At 45.0% G+C, this 17,691-nt stretch overlaps 1 protein-coding gene across 1 annotated transcript; it reads right to left on the bottom strand.

The window, feature by feature from the left end:
* Nucleotides 1–1,360: 1,360 nt before the first annotated feature.
* TIMM10 (translocase of inner mitochondrial membrane 10) lies at nt 1,361–9,427 on the bottom strand. Its single transcript, XM_069980799.1, has 3 exons — nt 9,347–9,427; nt 3,826–3,946; nt 1,361–1,758 (listed from the first exon to the last, which is right to left on the bottom strand). Exons 2-3 carry the CDS (start codon nt 3,894–3,896, stop codon nt 1,554–1,556), a joined length of 276 nt encoding a protein of 91 aa, XP_069836900.1. The 5' UTR covers nt 3,897–3,946; nt 9,347–9,427; the 3' UTR covers nt 1,361–1,553.
* Between the last annotated feature and the right edge of the window lie 8,264 nt (nt 9,428–17,691).

Raw genomic sequence — 17,691 nt, 5'->3', positions numbered from 1 at the left:
GAATTGTGCTGGCATTGATAGAAATGATTTCTAAATATTGGCTGCCAGTCACTGACCCATTGTAGTATTGCTTATATATATTTTTGCTTATATAAAGTATTGCTTATATTTAAAGATCTGCACAATTAATACCTTGTTTTCTGAAATTTACCAAAAGCAAATCTTAAACCTGTCTAATCATTTTGCTTACATGGGTTAAATCTATGGTAGAAACACAAATTAACAAAAAAAACACCTGGTCCCTCTAGTCTTCCCTTAGGATTAAATATTTTTTACTCAGCATCTTGCAAAACATAACTTTTCATCTGAAATCAATTAAAGGAGAAGTCCGGCGAATATTTTTATTAAAGTATTGTATTACCCCCCAAAAGTTATACAAATTACCAATATACACTTATTACAGGAAATGCTTATAGTGCAGCCACAGCCCGCACAGCTTTGGGAGTCAGGTCGTGACATCACCATTTTCTCCAGGAAGTGAAGCCTTGATGCAGTAGTAAGTGCAGGGAAAAAAAAGCAATTTATAAGCATTTCCCATAATAAGTGTATATTGGTAATTTGTATAACTTTTGGGGAGCAATACAATACTTAAATAAAAATTTTCGCAGTTCTCCTTAGTCCTGGCCCTGTACACACTTGGTGGCCATTCTGTGAGGGAATCCCAAGAACATCAGATTGTGCTATAAATAACATTCCAGGGACATGGCACATGAGTTTGTTTTTTATTAAAGTAATACTACAGAACAGGTATAATTTTGTGCGATCTAACAGTAAATTCTGTACATGGCTGATGACCTGCTCTATGAGTCCATATACTCTTCTCATTTAGATGTTTTTAAAAACCTGTCAAGACTACTGGTGTAATCCTACTACCATGGCGGTAGAGGCTTGGCCTCCAAAGTTTGTATAATGAGAACAATGTTGTACTCCAGATGGCACCTTCAACACTAAGGCATCAGTTGTCCTATACTTTATTTTAAATTAAATAGTAAGTACGTACGGCAGAAAGTAGCAAGCAGCATTCTGACATACGGCACATTCGGGGGCATTATTAACACGCCGGATGCTTTAAACTGTCCTATTGAAATCAATGGGACCAGTTCTAAGATGCGCTTTGCCTCTATCGCTTTTCTACTACACCGGAGGGAAACGCCGCCAGATAAGTGTAAACCTGGCCTAACGGCACTTCACTGAATGGGAGCAAGGGGGGGGATTTATTTACAAATGTATAGGCTACATAAAATATAATAATTTACTAGGAGCTATGTATAAAAATATTTCTACTTATAACCGCTTCTTGAAATATAGTTTTATAAAATAATTGTGGAATTCCCCAGAGGTGCACCGAGAGCCACGCACATTCATTTCACAAGAAACTTTTATTGTTTTCTATTGATTTGTATTAAACCAATAAATGTACGAAAAATTAAATACATTGCACAATGTGTACAACTAAAAAACACATAAGACACGGGGCCATGTCTGCACACAGGGAAACATGAAAATCAAAGATACTGCAGACCTGTGAGTTATTATGTCCATTATGGGGAAAATTACTGTGCAGGTCCCACACCCTGCTGCATCTTCCTCATCAATTCCTCGTCCTGCATAGAAAGTTCTGTCAGCTTCTTGCCCATTCGCTCGTGGATATCAAGATATTTTGAAACACAGCGATCGAGGCACACACTCTCTCCTTTGGACAGCTCTGGTTCCTTGTAGTGAGGGGGGACACACTTCTTGTGACAAGCACCAGTCATGCTAGAGGAAAAGAAGACAATAAATGAAGTGAGATTAAGGGACTATACCTACCATTCTGCTCGCCTAGTAGGATACCTTTTCCAAACTCTGGCAGGTAGAAAGTCGACTTCCAAAGTAAGCGGTGTATGGAACTGCCGTAAGCACTGCAGATTGTATTACAATGCAATATACGGCACTTTCGGCAGTTACACTGTTAGAATTTGAAGAAGGTATCCCAACGAGAGTGGAATAGTAGGTAACTTCTAAAGAGACTCCGTCACCAGGGTTGTACTGCCCTATCTGATCAGAACCATATCAAGGACAACCATCACAGGGAATTATGTGTAGTCCTCGATACTCGCAACGATCTATTCCTCCACCAAAAGATTGCTCTCCTGACCTTAGTTGTGGATTTGCAGCTTCATTCCAATGAAGTGTATTGAGGACAGGGGTGGCACTGTTTTTTTTTTTTGCAAGCAAGTTAACTGTGCTCTTTCTAATCCTAGATAACTCCTTTCATTTTAACTAATGATAAGACTTGATCCTGACTATCATATGCCATTCATATAACAATCACATGTCATTAATATAACTATCATGTATGTCAATATTCCTCTGCTAAATAGGAAGTCTTCCAGTAGGTATAATACATGTCCTGTAACAAGGAAAATACAAGGCATAATAATAATAATGTATTATTTGTTAAAATGACTCTGTACTTACAATCTGCCCCCCCCCCCCCCCCCCCCCAAACCGCTTGTACCTTCGGATAGCTGCTTTTAGTCCAAGATCTGTCCTGGGGTCCATTCGGCAGGTGATGCAGTTATTGTCCTAAAAAAACGACTTTAAACTTGCAGCCCTGTGCCCAACGGCCGTGGTCTAGATTGTGTATGTATTTCGCTGCCACAACCTCTCTGTCCCTCCTCCCCGCCCTACTCATGATTAGGAATGCTCCAGGCAGATTGTCTCCTATTCCTCACCTGTGTCAGCACGGCACATGGACTGGATGGTTAAGGCACCTGTGCAATTTTTAGACAGGAGAAAATGTTCTAGGGGCATTCCTAATGATGAAGAGGGTGAGGAGGAGGGACGGAGGGGTGGTGCAGTTAGGGCACAGATATTGTAGGCCACGGCTGTTTGACACAGGGCTGCCAGATTAAAAGTAGTTTTTTAGGACAATAACTGCATTACCTGCCGAATGGACCCCAGGACAGATCTTGGATTAAAAGCAGCTATCTGAAGGTACAAGTGGTTTTGTGGGGGTCAGATTGTGGGTACAGAGTCACTTTAAGTGTTATGAAGCAGTCTTCTAGTAAGATTCTCTGTTTCCCACAGCAATCAGAGATCAGCTCTCATTTTACCAGAGCATCAAGAGAAATAAAATGTGAGCTACAATTGGTTACTATGGGCAAATAAGAATCCTACTATAGGAAATCTTGATTAAAGGGGTGCTCTGGAGGCAAAATCATTTTTAAGGAGAACTATCAGGGTAATCTAACCTGCTGATAGCCCCCTATAGCACCTGGGATGTTGAGGAGTAAGGTATGTGTGTTACCTATGCGTGCACCATTACAGAGCACTGCCATGTCATCGAGCTTACCTCATCCATTGATTATCATTAGAAGGGGTGGGCTGGATGATGCAGCACTCGACTCCCAGAGCTGTGCAGGCTGTGGCTGCTGGAGAGGATGATGGCAGGGGGACACTGAGGAACACAGGGCACTGGAGGGACACTGAGCATCCCTTTGCCATCATCCTCTCCAGCAGCTGCAGCCCGGTCGTGACATCACCATTCTATCCAGGAAGTGACATCACCATGTTATCCAGGAAGTGAAGCCTTGTAGTAAGTTCAGGGAAAAAAGCATTTTATGTGCATTTCCCGTAATAAGAGTATATTGGTGATTTGTATAACTTATGGAGGGCAATACAATACTTTAATAAAAAATTTCGCCAGACTTCTGTTTTAAAGCATTGTATTAGCAAAAACTTTTTTTTTTCTTTGTCTCAGGAGTAGCCGTTTAATCTCCTCATTATTCTTATTTTAGATCCTGTGATGTTAACAAAATACACATAAAAATTCTTCTTTACCGGTTATACATATCTGCCATCATTTCAACTTCAAGTTCTGCTGCCAGCTGTTGGGCTCTTGCAGAATCCATGATATTGCAGTATGTGTAGTTAGTGCTTTATGTCACATGTATGAGCACTCCTAGAGAAAGTACAGAAACATAAGAGACGCACATTATAATATAATGTAATTGCTAGGTTAAGAAAATGAACATCATTTGCTGCAAATGGTAATTCTCATGCACTTCAAGCTGTATAATTAAATGTCGGTGCAGACATTGCACAATATCCATTCAATCCTACCGGCTGAGACAAGCACCCACTATGCTGTATACTGTGAAAACTCATTCAGCGTATTCATGTGTCATGACTGTTACATGGCAGATGATTCCATTAGCATGATGTGCACGCCTTATGATAGGTATATATGACATTAGGCAGCAATAAACATTAGAGATGAGCGAACCTCAAGCATGCTCGAGTCCATCCGAACCCGATCGTTCGGCATTTGATTAGCGGTAACTGCTGAAGTTGGATAAAGCTCTAAGGTTGTCTGGAAAACATGGATATAGTCAATGACTATACCCAAATTTTCCACATAGCCTTAGGGCTTTATCCAACTTCAGCAGCCACCGCTAATCAAATGCCGAACGATCGGGTCCGGATGGACTCGAGCATGCTCGAGGTTCGCTCATCTCTAATAAACATCTAATACTGTCTAACTGCGAGGTACGCAGCCATTTTAGAGCACTGTGACGAAGGGATCAGTAAGGGATTTTTATTGTTTTTATTTTAAGGGTGCGTTCACACAAACAGAATCCGCAGCAGATTTTATGGCCCAGATTTGATTTGCTATTAATCTGCATCTTCAAATCTGCTGCAGCTCCTGTACGTGTGAACGCACCCCAACCCCTTCCCTTGAAAGCCACTTTAAGGGTGCGTTCACACATACAGGATCTGCAGTAGATTTCATGGCCCAGATTTGATGTGTTTTAAATCTGCAACTTCAAATCTGCGCCATGAAATCTGCTGCAGATCCTGTACATGTAGCTTTACACCTACCGTATGGCAACTGATTTGATCTAAATAACTGAACACAGCATCAAATCTGCTGCGGAACCTGTACGTGTGAACGCACCCTAATGATGATAATTTTTATTTATATAGCGCCAACAGATTCCGCAGCACTTTACAACTCTGGGGGTACATACATAGACAAAAATCAGACATTACAGAGGTATACATATAGTTATCCATACATGAGGAGTGAGGGCCCTGCTCGCATGCATCAGCTTACAGACTACTAGGAGGGGGTGCGAGACAAAATGGCAGAGGGGCAAAGACCTTCCTTTTTAGCATGGTCCGGCCATCTTTATAAATAAGGCAGTGCAGTTAAAGGTGGGTAAACCAGTCACCAACCAATGCCTGCCTGCTACAGGTCTAAGTGCTTGAATGCCTGGCGTATGTATTTGGGGGAGAGAGGGGGGCAATTTAGAGAACCTGGTAAGCCTGTTTGAACAGATGTGTTTTGAGGGCACGTTTGAAGCTTTGGGTATTGGAGGTGAGTCTGACAGTCTTGGGTAATGCATTCCATAGAACTGGTGCAGCTCGGGTGAAGTCCTGGAGACGGGAGTGAGAGGTGCGGATTAAGGTAGATGTTAGTCTTAAAGCGTAACTTCTTTTCAGGGTCATTTTTCTGAAAACATTAAATATCAATAGTACAAGCGATTTTAAGAAACTCTGTAATAGGTTTTATGTACTAAAAGAGTTTGCTTCTGGACTGAAAAAGCAATCTCCCAGCCTCCCCCCTCCCCCCAGTCTCCATTATGTGGCTATGGAGAGGAGAGGGGCTGTTAGGAGTGACTGAGCACGGAGGATTTCTGCACAGCACAACACCCTGCAATCTTCTCTCAGTAAGTTCATAGATAAGCACTGACCTTTGTGACACCTGAATTTAGCGTTTTAGGTGCCCAGAGTCTACAAACAGCTGACCTTCATGTCACCTCTTCCTGCTCCCTCATCTCCCTCAGCCCCTCCCCCCTTCATAGGCTTACAATGGAGAGAGCAGAGCCCGTCTTCACTGGCTTCTCTGTAATGAAGACGTGTTTGCCTGATAATGCACAGATAAGAAGTCAGGGGGGGAGGCTGGGAGATTGCTTCTTGAGTACAGAAGGAGGCTTTTTTGGCTGATGAAACCTAATACAGAGTTTCTTAAAATCGCTTATACTACTGATTTCTGCAATAAAAAAAAAAAACATGACAGTTACTCTTTAACCCCTTAAGGACGGGGCCCATTTTCGTTTTTGCATTTTAGTTTTTTCCTCCTTGTGCTTAAAAGGCCATAGCACTTGCATTTTTCCACCTAGAAACCCATATGAGCCCTTATTTTTTGCGTCACTAATTGTACTTTGCAATGGCAGACTGAATTTTTGCATTAAAGGAGAAGTCCGGCGAAAATTATTTTTTTATATGTTATTACTTATGGAAAGTTATACAATTTTCTAATGTACATTATGGGAAATGCTCCTATACTGCTATTTCCCTTAATTTAGTGTACCAGGAAGTGTTAGAATTCTCTCAGAAGCAGTGACATCACGACGAAAGGTGTAATTCCTATGGAGTGTCCAGCAGGGGGCGCACTATATATAGAAGTCAATGAGTACCATTGACTTCTATATATATAGTGCGCCCCTGCTGGACACTCCATTGGAATTACAATGGATGTGTATGTAAATGTAATATACAGTGTTTTTGATTGAATACATTTATGAAATACTTTGGGGAGCAAGTGTCCTTGCTCCCCAAAGTATTCCATAAATGTAAGCAATCAGTACATCACAGTAAGCCCGCCGTCACCGAACGCCCGCCGCTGCCGCCACTACCGAACGCCCGCCGCTGTGGACTACTCTCAACTACTACTCTCCCCACCTGCTCACAGCATGCACAGGTGATGGGAGAGTAGTAGCCGGGTTATATGGCTGAGATCGCCGCCGCGATGCCGCGCAGGGGAGCCGCACATCACTGCAGCTATCATCCCCCTCCGCTCCCCCCTCCTGCTGCTTCCTTACTCTATGTGATAGCTGACTTCCTGCCGGGCCGCCGCTCTCCGTTCACACGTGCTGGCGGCCGGGCAGGAAGTCAGCTATCACATAGAGTAAGGAAGCAGCAGGAGGGGGGTGCGGAGGGGGATGATAGCTGCAGTGATGAGCGGCTCCCCCTGCGCGGCATCGCGGCGGCGATCTCAGCCATATAACCCGGCTACTACTCTCCCATCACCTGCACATGCTATGAGCAGGTGGGGAGAGTAGTAGTTGAGAGTAGTCCACAGCGGCAGGCGTTCGGTAGCGGCGGGCTTACTGTGATGTACTGATTGCTTACATTTATGGAATACTTTGGGGAGCAAGGACACTTGCTCCCAAAAGTATTTCATAAATGTATTCAATCAAAACACTGTATATTACATTTACATACACATCCATTGTAATTCCAATGGAGTGTCCAGCAGGGGCGCACTATATATAGAAGTCAATGGTACTCATTGACTTCTATATATAGTGCGCCCCCTGCTGGACACTCCATAGGAATTACACCTTTCGTCGTGACGTCACTGCTTCTGAGAGAATTCTAACACTTCCTGGTACACTAAATTAAGGGAAAAAGCAGTATAGGAGCATTTCCCATAATTAATGTACATTAGAAAATTGTATAACTTTCCATCAGTAATAACATATAAAAAAATAATTTTCGCCGGACTTCTCCTTTAAGTATACTACGAAACCAGAAGAAAATTCAAAGTGTGGTGAAATTGAAAAAAAAAAAAAACGCATTTCTTTTATTTGGGGGAACTGTGTTTTTACGCCATTCACCCTGGGGTAAAACTGACTTGTTATGCATGTTCCTCAAGTCGTTACGATTAAAACGATATATAACTTATATTGTATCTGATGGCCTATAAAAAATTCAAATCATTGTTAACAAATATACTTTTTGATCGCTTTTTATTACATTTTTTCTGGATTTGATGCGACCAAAAATGCACAATTTTGCACTTTGAGATTTTTTTTTGCGCTGACGCCGTTTACCGTGCGAGATCAGGAATGTGATTAATTAATAGTTCGAGCGATTACGCACGCGGCGATACCAAACATGTTTATTTATTTGTTTACTTTTATTTAAAACCTGGGAAAAGGGGGGTGATTCAGACTTATTGGGGGAGGGGGCTTTTTACTATAAACAACACTTTTTTTTTTTTTTACACATATACTAGAAGCCCCCCTGGGGGACTTCTAGTATATATACTTTGATCTCTCATTGAGATCTCTGCAGCATAGATATGCTGCAGAGATCAATGAGATCGGCACTCGTTTACTTCCGGCTGCTGCAGCCGGAAGTAAACGGGTGCCGAGCCGGGGACGGCACCATCTTGGACGAGTCCCCGGCCGGCATCAGTAACGGAGATCGCTCCTCCGGGACAACGTCCCGGAGGAGCGATCTCCCCCACTAGACACCAGGGAAAGGTTGCCTCCGGTAATCGGAGGCAGCTGTCAACTTTGACAGCTGCCTCCGATTAGCTAATTAGCGGGCACGGTGATCAGACCGTGCCCGCTAATAGCGGCGGTCCCGGGCTACACGCGGCACCCGGGACCGCGGCGCTTCAAAGCGGGGCCAGGCTGGACTCCCTTGGATGTGATGCAGGGCATCCCTCTCTGTGTAATATCAGTGTGAGATCAGTGGCCCAAAGTCAATTTTATTTTTAAATCATAATTTTGTGTTTTTACTTTGATGCCCATTTTTATGCCAACCTTGGGGTCCTTTTGGCCTTTTTTATCACCGTTCCCCTCAGGGCTCCTCACTTACAGTAGGGTATGAATATTATACATTTTCTGTAAGAATAATAGCTAAAACAGAAAAAAGAAAAATCCTCTGAATAGGAAACTGCCGAATAAGAAACCAACTTCAGCCCCGAATAAGAAACTGGCCGAATAAGAAACCAACTTCAGCCTCGTGGAGAGAGGAGAGTTTAGAGGAAGGAAGTCCGATTAGTAAGGAATTGCAGTAGTCAAGACTACTGCACCCTAAGACAGATGCACCCATGGACACCAGTACAATCTAATAAGCCAATGTACACACTGTACATTTCTTTTCTTCTCTATGACCTGTAGCTCAATGTCACTAGGTATAGTAATAAAACGTGAGTGAATGTCTTTCTATGGCCACAACTGTGGAGTGACCTTGTCCCCTCCAGCTTCACCATCTTCTCATAGACCTGTACATGTAATGTATGGCGGTACCAGACGTCACAATGCAGCTATATCATGCATAAAGCCAATCCCTCCATTTAGTTCTCCTTTCACCAGGCAAAGACAAGGCTGTATCTAACTCTTATCGGTGTGCCCATCTGCTCTCTGGAGTGTAGGGCACGGTGTCAGGCAGCGTGCATACTACGTACACACATGGATTGTCAGAGACGTGTCCCGGTTATTCCCAGGTTACCACAATCCATTCTTTGTGCGCTGTACACCGAGAGGACGTACTCACTCACCTACACAACCGGCGCCGGAAGCACGTGTATCGCACAGACACGAGGCCACTTCCTGTCACCATAGAGTCCAAGGACACAGAAGCGAGACCTAAACCATAGAGTCCAGCAGTCATCCCAAACCTCGGAGTTTGCGCCACCCTCAGGAAATTATCGTAAGTAGATAAGTCAACATTTAAAACGCGCCATAGTTACTGTACTGCCATCTGTCGGTGGTTGTTGGCACAGTTAGGCTTATTATATAAATATAATAAGAGTACAGGATTGTCTTGGTGAATAACTGCTATGTGGTATCACTTAGTTCATATATGTATATTTATTAGGGGGTCTAACCAATAGGTCTTGTGGAACCGTTCACACTGGAACGGATTAACTCTTGAAAATACTCTAGAATACTGGATTATTAATTGGAGGGTCTGTGACTACCACCAGAGAAAGGGGACACACCCCATCAATCATTCACACTGGGCATACAGCACAGTGAGGTGTAGCAGTGCTAGGGCCCAGGGAACCATAGTCTTCCTCTCTTTTACACCAAAAAAATAATGGTGCTTTTTGTTAAAATAAAGATACAGGTAACAAAGTAGTTATGTTCCTTATGTTTATATTGATATTTATCCAGCTGTACTGCCAGCTCAGCATGAGATCAGGGGTGAGAGATTATGTTCACACTGAGGAATAGGCGAAGAGGAAAGATTTCTGTTTGAAATTTCTCGCCTTTTCAGCTCTGGCAGAATTTGAACGGAATGCAAGAAGAATTCAAGCCCCATTGACTTCTATAGAATTTCTTTAGCGGAATCCGCCCAAAGAATTGACATCTGCAGCAGAAAATTCTGTGCAAAAATTCTGCCATGTGAACAACAGAACGGAAATTCCATGGATCACAATGGGACATTGTTGTGTTCATATTTTATTAGCAGAATTTGAAGCTGGAAATTAAGCTCGGATTCTGCTTTAAATACCTGCCCCATGTGAACATACCCTAACAGGGCTGCACTGATGTCGGTGGTGTGGCCATTCCTTCCCCGGTAGTGTTTGGCAGCGTGATGCCATTGGCATTGTGTGGGTGCAAAGCAACCAGACACCAGAAGGCAGGTATAATAGCTACTTTCTTCCAGAGCAAACATGACTCTTGTCTCCAGTTCAGGTGTGGTTTGCTTTAAAGAGGATGTACCACCGGGTGCATCCTCTTTAACCTGAACCCACGGATCAATTGGCGCCGGCACGGGGAAGCCAGTGCCGCGGTTTTTGGACCGCTGCCCGGTTCCCGAGCACAGCGCCGTTCGTTCCAGCGGTATCGGCCGCTGCTGAAGCACAGGAGGTGGGCCGGCCCGCCCCCAGTGGGAGGGAATTCCCTCCACTGTATGACGCGGCTCGCTTAGAATGAATGGAGCCGCGTCATACAAGGGAGGGAATACCCTCCCACTGGGGGCGGGCGGGCCGGCCGGCCAGCGCCGGTCGGTCCGTGGGTTCAGGTTAAAAAGGATGTACCGGGTGGTACATCCTCTTTAAGGGGTTATCCAGCGCTACAAAAACATGGCCACTTTCTTCCACAGACAGCCCCACTCTTGTCTCCAGCTTGGGCAGGGTTTTGCTGCTCAGTTCCATTGAAGTGAATGGAGCTTAATTGCAAACCGCACCTGAACTGGAGACAAGAGTCATGTTTTCTCTGAAAGAAAGTGGCCATGTTTTTGTAACGCTGGATGACCCATTTAATTGCAAACCACCCCTGAACTGGAAACAAGAGTCGTGTTGTCTCTGGAAAAAAGTGATTATGTTTTTCTAACTCTGGACAACCCCTTTTAGTAAAGAAGCTATCTAACTGCATCACCACCATCTCTTCAATGGAACAAAGTTGCAAAGTGTGTGAACACAATCCTCAAGTTCAGTTTTTCTTGAGATTGAAAGCAAGTGTTCTGCGAGTAACCCAGTTGAATGACAATGTTTCTGCTTGTGTAAAGTGTGAATGAGCGCAGCAGCCGTGTCATCTACTCCCCGGCCAATTCCAACAATGTTAGGTTGCATTCACACGTTCCGTGTCCTGCACAGAACACGGACATGGAATGCCTGTAACTGACTTCTCCCCCCACCCAGGCAGCATCTGTAATTAGATGCTGGGAGCGGGGGAACTGTACTGATATGCATCGGGCTGTAATGACAGCGCCTCATTACATGCAGCCAGTAGCGGTCTTGGGCACCAAGCATCCCACGTAACTACTATATAGGGGGAAAAAAGGGGTGTAACTACTATATAGGGGCACAGAGGTGTGTAACTACTATATAGGGGCACAGAGGGGTGTAACTACTAAATAGGGGTACAGGGGACCTAACTACTGAATGTGTTGGAGCCTAAAATGTTTCTTTGACAGATTCTGGAGAGAAGATTTACAGCTGGGAGAAGACTTCAAGGTGGCCCATGCTGGGTGGAGAGAGAAAGAAAAAGAAGTAAAATACGCTGATCAGAGAAGACACCTTCTGTAAGTCACTGGATGTATCTGCACTCTGTTATCGGGTCTGTAGTGATAGGGGTTATGGTGTGGCAGTATTATGTAATGGTATCATTGGTAATATCTTCCTGTGTTTTTCAGAGCAGTTTTGAGGCAATATGCAGGGCTCCAGATGGCGACCAAAATGGTCGCCAATGCGACTGACATCTTGCAAATGGCGCCCAGATTTATTAATCTGGGCGCCATTTGCGACTGGCCCCGGCGGCGGCGCACTGTCTCTTTAAGGACAGTGACCGCCTTCCGCACGCTGCACCGAAGCGTGTCTCCGCACACTGGGGCCACGCTTCTCCAGTGACGTCATCTAGCACGTCCGTCATTCATTGGACGGACGGCCGCAGAGGCGCCACACTCATCCAGTGCCTCTCTCCCGCCTCTCCTCACCCGGCGGATCCTCAAGTTCACCCCAGCGGCACCATACTTAGATTGTTGGTGACTGGGTGAGTATAACCGGAGGGGCGGCAAAGGCGGCAGGGGTGGCGGCCGGCCAGCAATGTGTGTGGGGGGGACCGCGGCCTGGGAAGTGTGTCTATTGTGATGGCGGCCAGGTGCGGTAGTCAGTGCGTGGGGGTGGGGGAGGGGGATGTATAGACTGCACAGTACCACTTCCCTCAGTGTCTGTATGTATATACACTGCCCAGTACCACTTCCCTCAGTGTCTGTATGTATAGACTGCACAGTACCACTTCCCTCAGTGTCTGTATGTATAGACTGCACAGTACCACTTCCCTCAGTGTCTGTATGTATAGACTGCACAGTACCACTTCCCTCAGTGTCTGTATGTATACACTGCACAGTACCACTTCCCTCAGTGTCTGTATGTATACACTGCACAGTACCACTTCCCTCAGTGTCTGTATGTGTAATAGACTGCACAGTGCCACTTCCCTCAGTGTCTGTATATATATACACTGCACAGTAGTACCACTTCCCTCAGTGTCTGTATGTATATACACTGCACAATACCACTTCCCTCAGTGTCTGTATGTATAGACTGCACAGTACCACTTCCCTCAGTGTCTGTATGTATAGACTGCACAGTACCACTTCCCTCAGTGTCTGTATGTATAGACTGCACAGTACCACTTCCCTCAGTGTCTGTATGTATAGACTGCACAGTACCACTTCCCTCAGTGTCTGTTTGTGTAATAGACTGCACAGTACCACTTCCCTCAGTGTCTGTATATATATACACTGCACAGTAGTACCACTTCCCTCAGTGTCTGTATGTATATACACTGCACAGTACCACTTCCCTCAGTGTCTGTATGTATAGACTGCACAGTGCCACTTCCCTCAGTGTCTGTATATATATAGACTGCACAGTACCACTTCCCTCAGTGTCTGTATGTAATACACTGCACAGTACCACTTCCCTCAGTGTCTGTATGTATATACACTGCACAGTACCACTTCCCTCAGTGTCTGTATGTATATACACTGCACAGTACCACTTCCCTCAGTGTCTGTATGTATATACACTGCACAGTACCACTTCCCTCAGTGTCTGGATGTATAGACTGCACAGTACCACTTCCCTCAGTGTCTGTATATATAGACTGCACAGTACCACTTCCCTCAGTGTCTGTATATATATAGACTGCACAGTACCACTTCCCTCAGTGTCTGTATATATATATATATATATATATATATATATATATATAGACTGCACAGTACCACTTCCCTCAGTGTCTGTATATATATAGACTGCACAGTACCACTTCCCTCAGTGTCTGTATATATATATAGACTGCACAGTACCACTTCCCTCTGTCTGTATATATAGACTGCACAGTACCACTTCCCTCAGTGTCTGTATGTATAGACTGCACAGTACCACTTCCCTCAGTGTCTGTATGTATAGACTGCACAGTACCACTTCCCTCAGTGTCTGTATGTATAGACTGCACAGTACCACTTCCCTCAGTGTCTGTATGTATAGTCTGCACAGTACCACTTCCCTCAGTGTCTGTATGTATAGTCTGCACAGTACCACTTCCCTCAGTGTCTGTATTAGGGATGCACGATGCACCGAAATATCGATACTACTATCGATATTTCGGGCAAAAAAAACGTTCGATACCAGGATTTCCTGGTATCGAAACTTTAAGTTAAGCAGAGAACACGGTGGGCGGCTAGCTGAGCGCCGGCCGTGTTCTCTATGTGCCTCCCCCTGCCCCCTGCAGTCTCCTCCTCTTCTCTCCCTCCCTCCGCTCCCATTGGCGCCAATTTCAAATAGCCGGCACTTAGCTATTGCTAGTGCCGGCTATTTAAGTATATAGATGCCGCTGTCACACTGACAGCGGCATCTGACCCCTCCTGAGCCCGCTCCATATACAGCGGGGGTCGGCTACTGTGTGTAACAGACCCCCCGCTGCTGGTGTCTCTCTGATAACAGAGTCCGGCTCCGCCAGACTCTGTTATCAGAGAGATGATTTATGCGGAGGAGCCGGAGCTGCACGGAGAGCGGCTGGAGAGGGAGAGCGGGAGAGGAGGACGGAGGAGAAGGCTGGAGGGAGAGCGGGAGGTCCGGGAGAGAGGACGGAGGAGAAGGCTGGAGGGAGAGCGGGATGTCCGGGAGAGGAGCCGGAGCTGCACAGAAGAGAGCGGGAGGTCACGGAGAGAGGAGGACGGAGAAGGCTGGAGGTGGGGAGGATGAAGAGGGAGAGCGGGGGTCTGTGAGATCCGGGGGAAGTGCAGCACATGTGAGGATCCAGCCGGCTGGCAGGTGGGGGAGGTGGCCGGGGCTGAGAGGAGCAGATAAGATCGGCTGTAGTGTGTGGGATCCTGTGTAACCTCCTCTTCTCTTCCTCCGCAATCTTGGTAACTGGTGCAGCAGAGCTGTCTTAGTGATAGCTGATGCAGGAGAGCTGTCTTAGTGGTGGGTGGTGCAGGAGAGCTGTCTTAGTGATGGGTGGTGCAGGAGAGCTGTCTTAGTGATAGCTGATGTAGCAGAGCTGTCTTAGTGATAGCTGATGTAGCAGAGCTGTCTTAGTGATAACTGATGTAGCAGAGCTGTCTTAGTGATAGCTGATGTAGCAGAGCTGTCTTAGTGATAGCTGATGTAGCAGAGCTGTCTTAGTGATAGCTGATGTAGCAGAGCTGTCTTAGTGATAGCTGATGTAGCAGAGCTGTCTTAGTGATAGCTGATGTAGCAGAGCTGTCTTAGTGATAGCTGATGTAGCAGAGCTGTCTTAGTGATAGCTGATGTAGCAGAGCTGTCTTAGTGATAGCTGATGTAGCAGAGCTGTCTTAGTGATAGCTGATGTAGCAGAGCTGTCTTAGTGATAGCTGATGTAGCAGAGCTGTCTTAGTGATAGCTGATGTAGCAGAGCTGTCTTAGTGATAGCTGATGTAGCAGAGCTGTCTTAGTGATAGCTGATGTAGCAGAGCTGTCTTAGTGATAGCTGATGTAGCAGAGCTGTCTTAGTGATAGCTGATGTAGCAGAGCTGTCTTACTGATAGCTGATGTAGCAGAGCTGTCTTAGTGATAGCTGATGTAGCAGAGCTGTCTTAGTGATAGCTGATGCAGCAGAGCTGTCTTAGTGATAGCTGATGCAGCAGAGCTGTCTTAGTGATAGCTGATGTAGCAGAGCTGTCTTAGTGATAGCTGATGTAGCAGAGCTGTCTTAGTGATAGCTGATGTAGCAGAGCTGTCTTAGTGATAGCTGATGTAGCAGAGCTGTCTTAGTGATAGCTGATGTAGCAGAGCTGTCTTAGTGATAGCTGATGTAGCAGAGCTGTCTTAGTGATAGCTGATGTAGCAGAGCTGTCTTAGTGATAGCTGATGTAGCAGAGCTGTCTTAGTGATAGCTGATGTAGCAGAGCTGTCTTAGTGATAGCTGATGTAGCAGAGCTGTCTTAGTGATAGCTGATGTAGCAGAGCTGTCTTAGTGATAGCTGATGTAGCAGAGCTGTCTTAGTGATAGCTGATGTAGCAGAGCTGTCTTAGTGATAGCTGATGCAGCAGAGCTGTCTTAGTGATAGCTGATGCAGCAGAGCTGTCTTAGTGATAGCTGATGCAGCAGAGCTGTCTTAGTGATAGCTGATGCAGCAGAGCTGTCTTAGTGATAGCTGATGCAGCAGAGCTGTCTTAGACAGATATCACTAACTTTATTTTTAACACAATAAAATAAAAATAGGCCAAAAATTGGTATCACTGTAATAGTGCAGGGGTATTATATTTCTACCATTTTTTTTTTTTTTTCTTTTATACTTTACTAAGTATCGAACTGGTATTGAGTATCGAAATAAAAAAGTTAGTATCGGTATCGAACTCAAAATTCTGGTATCGTGACATCACTAGTCTGTATGTATATACACTGCACAGTACCACTTCCCTCAGTGTCTGTATGTATATACACTGCACAGTACCACTCCCCTCAGTGTCTGGATGTATAGACTGCACAGTACCACTTCCCTCAGTGTCTGTATATATAGACTGCACAGTACCACTTCCCTCAGTGTCTGTATATATATAGACTGCACAGTACCACTTCCCTCAGTGTCTGTATATATATATATATATATATATATATATATAGACTGCACAGTACCACTTCCCTCAGTGTCTGTATATATATAGACTGCACAGTACCACTTCCCTCAGTGTCTGTATATATATATATAGACTGCACAGTACCACTTCCCTCTGTCTGTATATATAGACTGCACAGTACCACTTCCCTCAGTGTCTGTATGTATAGACTGCACAGTACCACTTCCCTCAGTGTCTGTATGTATAGACTGCACAGTACCACTTCCCTCAGTGTCTGTATGTATAGACTGCACAGTACCACTTCCCTCAGTGTCTGTATGTATAGTCTGCACAGTACCACTTCCCTCAGTGTCTGTATGTATAGTCTGCACAGTACCACTTCCCTCAGTGTCTGTATGTATATACACTGCACAGTACCACTTCCCTCAGTGTCTGTATGTATATACACTGCACAGTACCACTCCCCTCAGTGTCTGCACACAGTAAGTCCCATTTAACATAACATTAATGTTACATGTTTTAAAATGTTGTCGTTGACCAAATATTCTATTTGGCGCCTAAATTTTTCAGGTTAGGAGCCAATGGCTCCTAGGTAATTTTTTTAGTCTGGAGCCCTGATATGTAATTGAGCGCATGTCGAGGGGGAGGGGGGGGGGCGGACATGACTTTGCTTGGGGCCCCAGAAATGCCAAGACCGCCCCTGCATGCAGCACTTATCTATACAGTAAACTGATGTTTTAAAGCGACTCTGTACCCACAATCTGACCCCCCCCAAACCACTTGTACCTTCCGATACCTGCTTTTAATCCAAGATCTGTCCTGCGGTCCGTTCGGAAGGTGATGCAGTTATTGTCCTAAAAAACTACTTTTTAACTTGAAGCCCTGTGCCAAACGGGAGTATCTGTGCCCTAACTTTGCACACCCTATCTGTCCCTCCTCCCCACCCTCTTCATTATTAGGAATGCTCCAGGTAGATTGCCTCCTATTTCCCACCTGTGGCAGCCCGGCACATGGGCTGGATCGTTAAAGGGGATAAGAACGCCGGATAAGAAAAACTTGTTTTCTATTAAAAGTACATTAAAAGTTATATAGATGTGTCTGTACAATGTATTACTGCATCTGTATGGTTCTGCCACACTGGTAGCTGATAGAAATCCAGGAAGTGAAAAAAAAAATGGCCTCTGTGCCAATCCACATTGTCTCCTGCTCCTTCTGCTCTCCCAATTCCACCTGCCAATTCCACCTGCACAAAAAACAAGGCATAAACATTATATCCCATCCCATGTTAGATAGTATCGAATAAGGCCCTTATTGTGGGGCTCAACTTTAAAGATAAAAGATGC

This window comes from Dendropsophus ebraccatus, chromosome 8 (assembly GCF_027789765.1).
Source record: "Dendropsophus ebraccatus isolate aDenEbr1 chromosome 8, aDenEbr1.pat, whole genome shotgun sequence".
In the NCBI taxonomy this organism is placed as follows: domain Eukaryota; kingdom Metazoa; phylum Chordata; class Amphibia; order Anura; family Hylidae; genus Dendropsophus; species Dendropsophus ebraccatus.
The sequence above is the reverse complement of the archived record's forward strand: the minus strand, read 5'-3'. Positions and strand labels throughout refer to the sequence as shown.